The sequence below is a fragment of the Anolis sagrei genome, chromosome 4 (genome assembly GCF_037176765.1).
Source record: "Anolis sagrei isolate rAnoSag1 chromosome 4, rAnoSag1.mat, whole genome shotgun sequence".
Lineage (NCBI taxonomy): Eukaryota > Metazoa > Chordata > Lepidosauria > Squamata > Dactyloidae > Anolis > Anolis sagrei.
This window is the reverse complement of record NC_090024.1, coordinates 82843935-82854618: the sequence shown is the minus strand read 5'-3', so window position 1 is coordinate 82854618 and position 10684 is coordinate 82843935. Positions and strand designations below refer to the sequence as shown.

At 39.6% G+C, this 10684-nt stretch overlaps 1 protein-coding gene across 1 annotated transcript in view; it reads right to left on the bottom strand.

The window, feature by feature from the left end:
* Window positions 1-1775: 1775 nt before the first annotated feature.
* The window catches only part of ADTRP (androgen dependent TFPI regulating protein), a 31014-nt gene continuing 22105 nt past the window's right edge, over window positions 1776-10684 (bottom strand). Inside the window, exons 5-6 of the mRNA XM_060774814.2 lie at window positions 5951-6102; window positions 1776-3880 (exon numbers count right to left, since the gene is read on the bottom strand). Coding sequence (XP_060630797.2) covers window positions 3834-3880; window positions 5951-6102 — 199 coding nt within the window. The 3' untranslated portion in view covers window positions 1776-3833. The remainder of the gene's footprint in view (window positions 3881-5950; window positions 6103-10684) is intronic.

The following is a 10684-nucleotide window of genomic DNA, read 5'->3' as shown; positions in this document are numbered from 1 at the left end:
ACAATTAAAAGTGCTGGCTTTAGTCTATAAAGCCCTAAATGGTTTTGGCCCAGCTTACCTGTCTGAATGTATCTCCTCCTATGAACCACCTATGAGATTAAGATAGTCAGGGGAGGCCCTGCTCTCAGTCCCACCACCTTCACAGGTGAGTTTGGTGGGAATGAGAGACAGGGCCTTCTCAGTGGTGGCCCCTTGGCTATAAAACTCTCTCCCCAGTGATATTAGAGCAGCACCCTCCCTCCTGGCCTTCAGAAAGAAAGTGAAAACATGGCTTTGGGGTCAAGCCTTTGGAGATTAACTACAGTGCAGTAATAACTATGAAATATGTGCAATGATGCTTGGAACAGCTGGGTGGTGTGATTTTAATACTCTTTATAATGTTATATGTCTTAATGTGCATTTTAACTTTCATTTTAAATTTAAATGTATTTAATTGTCTGTTGTCTAAAGGCATCAAATAGTTGCCACATGTAAAGCCGCCCGAGTTCCTTTTGGGATAGAGAAAGATGGGATACATATAGAATAAATAAATAAGACTTTAAAGTCAAAAAGTAAGTCTTGTTTTTGCAATTTTGTATAAGAGACACAATTTTATTATGCCACTGCATGTCACAGGAACTTGAACAGCCTTGTATTTTGGTATCCACAGGGCATCCTGAAACCAAACCAATGGATACTAAGAGTCCACTGTACCAAATTACCATTCATTCAGTAAGTATAGATTGGAGTAATAATACTGGCCAATATGGGTGCCTCAAATATTAGGCCTTTTTCTAGGTATATGTGGTCTGCTGATTCCAAAAATGGCACCAGGTTCCCTCTATCAACTCTAGTTTTTGATATACAGAACATCAACCATCTACCAGTCTTCATCTGTTCACCCATAAGAAATCATGATAACCATATCAAAAAAGTACACCTGAGTGAAAGAGAATCAGCTGATTTGAAATGTGCTTAGTAAAGTGGGAATACAGGTGGATCTCTAGAGCCAGTCAAGAAAGCCAAAGAAAACACAGAAAATACTGTGTTTTCTGATGGTCTTTGGAGACCCCCCTGACACCCCCTCGTGACCCCAGGGGTCCCGACCCCCAGGTTGAGAACCACTGTTCTACAGGAATTAGGCAATGTAATAAGACAACTGTATTAATTGTTTTGAAATAAGTAAATAAAGCTTTTTTAAAAAAAAAGTCAGAGAGACATGCTTACTGTCTTGTTTTCCATTCTGTTTCCTAGATATAGGTCACTTTGCTTGCAGGCAAATGGCAAGTCTTGGAGGTCTCGTATTCATAGAGCAACAGAAGTTGAGGCCAGCTTGATGGCAAGTAACAGCCCAAAAACAACTGTTCCTTTTTACCTTCCAGTTTCTCTTCTAGGCCCTTCTTCTTCTCCTCACACCTGGGTTATTCTGGACAGATGGTTCCCAGTGCAACTCTTTCAAGGAGATTGCATTGCTCTGCCATCTTTCCATCATTAACAGATTGTTTCGTAATAAGAAAGACCACAGAAGAAGAGGGGTGGGATGCTGTTACAGGTGGAAGGTAAACACTGGGCTGGAGTTTGGAAACATTACGGTTTTGAACAAGAGCTCCCAGAATGTAGATGTTTTGTATACAGAAATGTGTAAGATTTCCAAGCTCTGATCCAAATCTATCAATAATGAAGCAGGGTATTTTCCGTACAAAGGGTTAGTTTGGCAGTATCCTAACCTTGGTGCAACCCCAGTGACATACTCATTTACAGTAACCTGTGTGAACTAAAGGGAATCCAAAGTTAAATGCTGACAATGCCTTTATTTCTTGTAAATGGTGACAACAAAATAACATCATGGGTCATATTCATTTCTTTATTTTTTTCTTTTCAAAATTGTTCCAGGGCTCTAAGCCATAATAAGACACTGAGGTCAATCACATAAACTAGTGAGTAAGGTTAGCAAATGAACATAAAATATGGCAGAGATACATATGTTGATACAATTTGTCAGTGCATTCACAAAGCCACCATAATGGCATGGTTTTGACTCCAGATCAGCATGGTTTTGACTCCAGATCGCTCCACTTTGGCAGAAAAAATGAAATGCAAAGATACAGAATGGGGGACGCCTGGCTCGAGAGCAGTACGTGTGAAAAAGATCTTGGAGTCCTCGTGGACAACAAGTTAAACATGAGCCAACAATGTGATGTGGCGGCAAAAAAAGCCAATGGGATTTTGGCCTGCATCAATAGGAGCATAGTGTCTAGATCTAAGGAAGTAATGCTACCCCTCTATTCTGCTTTGGTTAGACCACATCTGGAATATTGTGTCCAATTCTGGGCACCACAATTCAAGAGAAATATTGACAAGCTGGAATGTGTCCAGAGGAGGGCGACTAAAATGATCAAGGGTCTGGAGAACAAGCCCTATGAGGAGCGGCTTAGGGAACTGGGCATGTTTAGCCTGAAGAAGAGAAGGCTGAGAGGAGATATGATAGCCATGTATAAATATGTGAGAGGAAGCCACAGGGAGGAGGGAGCAAGCTTGTTTTCTGCTTCCTTGGAGACTAGGACGCGGAACAATGGCTTCAAACTACAAGAGGGGAGATTCCATCTGAACATTAGGAAGAACTTCCTGACTGTGAGAGCCGTTCAGCAGTGGAACTCTCTGCCCCGGAGTGTGGTGGAGGCTCCTTCTTTGGAAGCTTTTAAGCAGAGGCTGGATGGCCATTTGTCAGGGGTGATTTGAATGCAATATTCCTGCTTCTTGGCAGGGGGTTGGACTGGATGGCCCTTGAGGTCTCTTCCAACTCTTTGATTCTATGATTCTATATGTGAAACCCAAATGAAAAAAGCCACAGAATTGGCATAAATCTCAAAATATCTTTTAAAAAATACTTAATATTTCTAAATAATTTTTATTGCAGTCATGCTGATATAAGGGAAGACTTATTCTAAGGCACTGAACTGGAATATGTGGCAGTGTGGACTCAAATAACCCAGTTCAAAGCAGATATTGTGGTTCTTCTGCCTTGATATTCTGGGTTATATGGCTGTGTGGAAGGGCTCCTGAGTAGAAGAGTGCCATCATCCAGTTCTATCCCATGTTAATCACCAGACTGATTTTGAGAAGGCTGTAGTGTACCAAATTGTTTAGTGTTATTTTAACTCTATATGTGATCTGTATCAGGTCTTATAGGCTGTACCTCCCCAGAGGCCTTCAGTGTAGTCATCTATGAGAGCCATAAACAATGATCCTTGCAATGATCCTCTCTGTATAGGCTTCTCCCATCTTTCATCCCTAAATCTGCCCTTTGAGAGATGGGAGAAGAACTTAATCTGCACTAGAAGGCCTTTATCAGACATCTAGCATTGTAGGAATTCTCATTTCCAGAACATCATGAAAAGCATGCATGAACATCCAAGGCCTTCAAGACTACTGTGATTCCATCATGACCTCAGTGAAGGGCTAGAGACAGATAAGGGTGGTATTGCATCTAAACATGTTTTACAGAATTCTAGACCATGATATGCACTGGCTATTAATTTGCACATGCCAAGAAACTAGACTAATTTCATCAGGCTTGGCATGTGGCTCGATGCAGTGTGGGACTTCTTCTGAGATTTATGAACTCCAGTGAATCCTTCCTGAATTTGCCCAGCCAGATTCCCCAAAGTACCACCTGAAGCTAGTTTTCTTTGTGCGGAGGATAATCTTTATATTCATTGAAATATACGAAATGTTCAAATGGGCTGAATAAAAGTTTCAAACAAGAAGATCTCCTTATTCATCTTCACTGGTTTCATAATTGGTCTTCCTTGGTTTCATAACTCCTCTAGAACTTACGCAGGCACATCAATGTTTCATTTGCTCTTCTTCTTGTAAATGTCAAGTATTACTATTGAGTCACCTGTATGAGGGCAAAGAGGAACAAAATTGGTTGTTGGAGAGATGAGTAATGAAGAATACAACAAAACATGACAGGAAGAGAGCTATGAATGAACGTAGGAGTTGGCAACTGCCAGCACTAAATAAAATCTGGCCACTGGAATGAGGCTGGCTGTTGTTTCCTGCTGCTAAGTGCAAAGTAGATGTGGGATAGGACTTGACGGAGGATGGCAGGAGACAAAGAAAAGGCTTTTCTCCTCTCCTCAGAATGCCTGCATCTTGTTGGAAATAGTAACTTTCTCAAGCTAGTTGTTGTTGAAGGCTTTCATGGCCAGAATCACTGGGTTGCTGTAAGTTTTTTGGGCTGTATGGCCATGTTCCAGAAGTATTTTCTCCTGACGTTTCACTTGCATCTACAGCAGGCATCCTTAGAGGTTGTAAGATCCTCACAACCTCTGAGGATGCCTGTCATAGATGCAGGTGAAACGTCAGGAGAAAATGCTTTTGGAACATGGCCATTCAGCCTGAAAAACTTACAGCAATCCTCCATTAGTTGTTCGTTATGTATATAATTGCTTACTGTATTGTATATGTGTGTGTTGGTTTAAATCTCTTTGTTGTGGGAAGGGCTGCAGACCAGGTGATCAGAACTGGGCTTTTTCAGGACTCAGACTCCATTTTAGAAGCAGATTACTTTCAGATGCCTTTAGAAGACTGTAGGAACAGTGTACAGTTTAGATTTCAATGTAGAAAGAGTTCAGTTTAGACTTCAGTAGGAACAGTATGCCATACAGAAGCTAAGAGACTCCATTGGACTTTCAGATTAGACAGAGACTCTATTATACTCTCAGAACAGAGAGATGCTTTGGACTATGGACTATTGTTTCTATGAATAATGTCCTGTGTTACCTACACAGAGAAGCTATTTAAAATTCTATTGTAACCAGATTCATAAGCAAAGTACCTGTATGCTGAATACATGAAGCTTTGTGAGTAAACCAACTATGTTACCTTTTTTTACAAAGTCTGCTTATTTTGTCTCTTGAAAACATAATTTAAAGGCAAATACATTTTAAGGGAGAGTAGGTGTTTTTTGGGCAACTGAAAGGAACACTTCTGAAGCTCTGCTCTCTGTGTGTGTATGCTGGTCCATGAGTAAGAAGTGACTGAACAAATAAACTATATAAATGCCGGCGAATGCAATTTTCCCCAAAAGGTTATAACTCGAACCAAGAGGTTATGGCATAATTTTCAAAAGGTTGTGACTTCTAACAAGGACATGCCTTTCCAAATATCATAAAACCTCCAAAAGGTTCTGGAGATTTCCATTTTCCAAAACATTTACACTGAAGTACTAATGCAATTTGGCACCATTTCTACAACCTTGGTTCTATGCTATAAAATCATGGGAGCCATAATTTTACAAGGTTTTTAGCCTTCTCTGGCAGAGAGTGCTGATGCCTCAACAAACTACAACTTCCATAATTCCACAATGTTGAGCCATGATAGTTAAAGTGACATCAAACTGCATTAATTCTACAGTACAGATGCACCCGAATTGTGTGTGCATTCTACTGTTTCATGAATTATAATAGCAGGCAATCTCTCAAATAAGAGGCAGGCCACTTACCCCAGCATATTACTGTAGATGAGGTATTGTGAACAGTAACTAGAAAAGTTACATCTTTTGGATTAAAATGCTCAGAATTCCTCAGGCTGATTAAAAGATTCAGAAAAAAAACATTCTAGCCTTTTCTAAATTCTGGCATTGCCAAAAGCTTTATATAACATTAAGATTTTTGGGTAGATCTACATTTTTACATAAAGGTCTAAAGTCTTTGCTTTTAAGCTTCATCACACACACAGGAAGACTTGTAAGTAGTAGGGATAATATTTTGTAATATACATAGAGATTTCTGCAATTTCTGGCATATGAGATAATTTTGCCACAATAAGTGACTATAGAAATTCAGTACATGTCTGGGAAGTAGGGATAGCAAAGAAAAATTGGGAAAATCAGACACGCTGGTCAGCTATAAGGAACTGGAATTGTCACGCAATTACTAGACAGAGAAGATATGATGGGACTCACCCCAAATCATGCGACAGAAAAATTCTCCTATGTTATATATAATCAATAGGATGATAAAACTCGCCAGAAAAAAGCCTGCTTTGGCGAGTGGATTTAGAGCCTCAAACACGGGGTATACCCACTTTCCAGTCACAGAGTAAATCCATAGGACCCTAAGAAATAAGAAAAAGTTAGAACATATCAAGCTTTTTAAAAAACAACAACAACAAAACAACATTGAGTTCAAACTAGACATGTAATGTATCTGTGCCACACAGTTATAGCAGTCTCCAGCCCATCCTCTGTTCAGATATCAGCCAGCATGCCAACACCTTAAATCAAGAAATAGCTTTCTAAGATCTACAGAGATACTTGCAGGAACAACTCAGCAAGCGAGAGTCCAAAAGTGGCAGACTCAATACCAGAACTTCAATCCATGGATGATACCAAATGAAAGAACTCCCTCCTGGGCACACAAAAGACTGGACGACTTGGAAGGCACTGAACAGACTGTGCTCTGGAACCATGAGATGCAGGGCCAACCTTAAGAAATGGGGCCACAAAGTGGAGTCCACAACATGCAGGCGTGGAGGAGAGTAAACCACAAACCACCTATTACAATGCAGTTTGAGCCCTGCCACATGCACAATGGAGGACCTTCTCACAGTGACACCAGAGGCACTCCAAGTGGCCAGCTACTGATCAAAGGACATTTAGCATAATGCCAAGTTTTTAACGTTGTGTTTTAAATACATTTTAATGGTACCCTCAATTTGCTTCTGACATGATAAATAGTTATAGAAGTTTCACACAATTCTATGGGATCATATGATTTTTAATTCAATTTGCACTGTATTGTTGAAGGCTTTCATGGCCGGAATCACTGGGTTGTTGTAGGTTTTTCAGGCTATATGGCTATGTTCTAGAGGCATTCTCTCCTGACTTTTTGCCTGCATCTATGGCAAGCATCCTCAGAGGTTGTGAGGATGCTTGCCATAGATGCAGGCGAAATGTAAGGAGAGAATGCCTCTAGAACATGGCCATATAGCCCGAAAAACCTACAACTCAGTTTTCACTCTTTGAACTATAGTATTATGGCCCTCTAACAGCGAATTCTAAGTACCTCCCCCAACTAAAAATCCCAGGATTATGTAGAATTATTAAAATGGCAGTTTAAAGTACAATCAAATGACTCTCTTGTGTTGCATTTCTTCTCATACTTATTATAAGCCTATTGGAATCGATAAACTAGTCACAAGAAGGACTGGTGCCTGTATATTCTTAGGTTTTTTTTCTCTTCCCATCTTCTTTTCCCCACCCTTCAGTGTCATGTCTTTTTGTAAGCCCAAGGACAAGAAATTGTCTTGTTGTTATTGATCTGTAAGCTACTCCAGGAGTCTTTCTGGCTGAAGAGTAGCATAAAAATGCTTTCAATAAACAAATAAATGTCAGATTGAGATGTACGGGGACTGGATCCAAACCAAGGCATGTTTAGTGTAGACTGAAAATACAGGCACTCATTCTTCATTACCCATAATTCCTAAATTGACTTCTTGTGATGGGAACACGTTGTTCCCAGTTGAAAAGCAGATATCTATAGTCTCTAAGAAATCTCCTGGTGACTCAATCTTCTACAAACCCAATTGAGGTTTTGTTGCTGGTGGTAACCAGACATTTTTTGTTCTGGGAATGTCTACTTGGGAGCCTGACCTACAGATAGAGCTTTGGAAAGTCACTTTAATGGGATAATTCCATGAAAGCCATAGGCTGGATCTACACTGCCATATAATCCAGTATCTGATCCCAGATTATCTGCTTTGAACTGGATTACATGAGTCTACACTGCCATATAACCCAGTTCAGAGCAGATAATCTAGATTTTATATAACAATGTAGATGGGGGTCATGGTGAATATAACCAGTGCTCATCTGGGTTGGGAATTTCTTGGAGCTGTGGTCCAAAATCTAACTTTCCCAAACTTTGGTGGAAGCTGTGTGATGTGGTTAAAGTTATGTATTTGTTTAACCATCTGATTGTACATCATTTTGCACCTCATGCAGAAGGGCATCATAATCCAACCTTTATGGCACTTTCTATCTTCTAAGACCTTGCATGTAAATGCAAAGAGGGTATGCAAGCACCTCAGGTGGGAAAATGGCTCTATATTCCCTCCTTTACTGGAGAACTAAAAAAAAAAAAAACCTAAAAGGGAAGGTTGTAGAGCTAGGAAATGTACAGCAGGGCTTGTAGGAGGTTAGGAATGATAACTGGAGCCATGAAAGGAAATATTCTTTGAGCCAGCTTAGAGGGAAATTGTGTATGTGTTTTCAAACAAGTGGTCTGGTTTCTAAATAATCTTACCCAGGTCTTGTCTACACAGATTTAAAAAATCATATCCACTCATTGGTACTTTGATATGACGCATGTAATTATTTGTTTGCAATGTGTTTCTTTGAGTCTTATACAATTTCACAAACCTTGCCCTTTACTTCAAGGTTTTACAGAAAATCTGGACTTTTTGTAATGTGGCTAACCTTCCTGGCAGCATCCCTTTTCTATGCTACTGGAGGAAGGAGTTTGTGGTGGACAAAGCTGGCTGGTAGGAAGTGAGCATTTCTGATAGGAAGTGGCCCTTTCCTGGATTTAATGTTTTTTTTTTTTGAAAAAAGAAAGTTTATATGTAAGGATATTTGCATATCAGTATTAGCACATCCCAACTTAACAGAAAATATGTTTATTTTCATGAATGGGGGATCATCCTTGGCTATGTGATCAAAAATAATATGAAGGATCGAAAATGCAAACCACTCCTTAACAGCAAGGTTAGTTTGGCAAAGAGAAATGGGTGGCCAATTATGGCAATCTCATCACAATATGTGTATCATTAATGGGAGCAATACAGACTGGGGAAATGTGATGTCAAACAGATTTTTTTTTCACCAGTGTGGACAAACCCCAAGAGTCCAGAAATATCTAGTACATTATTTCTATTCCAAAAAGAAATGTTTACTATCTGGTTCAGAGAACACTATCCAGTGTATTCAACGTATTTGGAATTCTCTCCTCACTGTTAGCCATAGTCCAAGATATTTTACTTTTGGCACTACCTTACAGTTAGTTAATTTCTCCAGGTTAACAATATTGCTTTTAGATAGGTTCTTAGTTAGAAATACAGATTTCTCTTTATTAATTTTAAAGTCTGACACAATGCTAAATTTGTTGATAATCTCCAATAAAGTATGTGTGCTTCTTAAAGGGTCCCTTAAGAAGCAGACCAAATCATCTGCATATGCCTTCCCTTTAAATTCAAACCCTTTTACCTTAACTCTTTTAATTGCTAGCTTCTCTAATTCTGCAGTTCAAAATTTCTAATATCCAAATAAACAATAGAGGCAAAAGGGTTCAGTCTTGTCTTGTCCCTTTTTGAATTTCTATATAACTTGACATTTGGCCATTTATTTTCAGTTTGACCCTTTGTCTTGAATAGATAGCTCCTATGGCCTTTCTAAAGTGCTGACCCACTTCAAAATGGTCCAGTACTTTAATCATATAATCCCACCACACGTTATCAAATGCTTTCTCCACATCTAAAAACAGTAATGCGATCTCTCTGCTTGGGTCTTGTTCAGCACACTTTATGTTATCTGTCACCATTCTCAAATTTTGGCTCAGATGTCTACCTGGGAAGAAGCCTACTTGATTCCCATGTATTATTTTGGCTAAATTTTGTTTTAACCTGTTTGCTAAAATTTCTGCAAATAACTTATAATTGTCATTGAGTAATGAAATTGGTCTATAGTTCTTCACTTGCTCCATGTCTCTGTCCTGTTTAAGTAAAAAAAAAAACTATCATAGCTTCCTCCCAGGACTCTGGCATCTCCCCTTTTTGGAGCACTTGGGTCATTGTTGAATGCAATTATGGGCCTAAAACTTCTTTATATGCCTTATAAAACAGAGCAGATAATCCATCTGGAACTGAAGCTTTATTTAATTTGGCTTTATCAACTGACAGCATGCAACACTGCAGCACTGTAATGGAATAAGCATCCTTGCCTGCTCCTCTTGTTGCTGGGTCTCAGCTCCCATCTTCCTCTGACAGCACGGCCAAGGACAAAAGATGATAGGACTGAATGGCCAGCAACATCTACAGCAGAGGCCCTCAAACTATGAACTGGGGCCAGATACAGCCCTCCAAGGTCATTTACTCAGCCCTCGCTCAGGGTCAACCTAAATCTGAAATGACTTGAAACAACAACAACAACCCCAAACCTATCTCACCAGCCAACAGCAGGCCCATACTTTCCATTACAATACTAATAAATTTATATTTGTCAAAACTGTTCTTCATTTTAATTATTCTATTGTTTTAAAGTGGGTTTTTTTGCACGACAAATAAGATGTATGCAGTGTGCATAGGAATTCATTCCTTTTTTTTTCAAATTATAATCTGGCCCTCCAACAATTTGAGGAACTGTGACCTGGCCCTCTGTTTAAAAAGTGTGAGGATCCCTGATCTAGAGGACTACAAGGTCTCATCCCAGCCATGATGGTATATGCTCCCCCTGTTCCTCTCACATCATGGTCACAGGCAACGGATGGAAGCATTACTCTGAATCCCTATTGGCCATTGTTGGTCAGAGGAGTCTCGTAGTTGTAGTCCCCAAAAGTAACATTTCCAAGCTCTGAGTGCAAGCAGTGATAGGTGAGGACAACACATACATTGAATATACTGATAGGGATCTCAGTCCATGTCT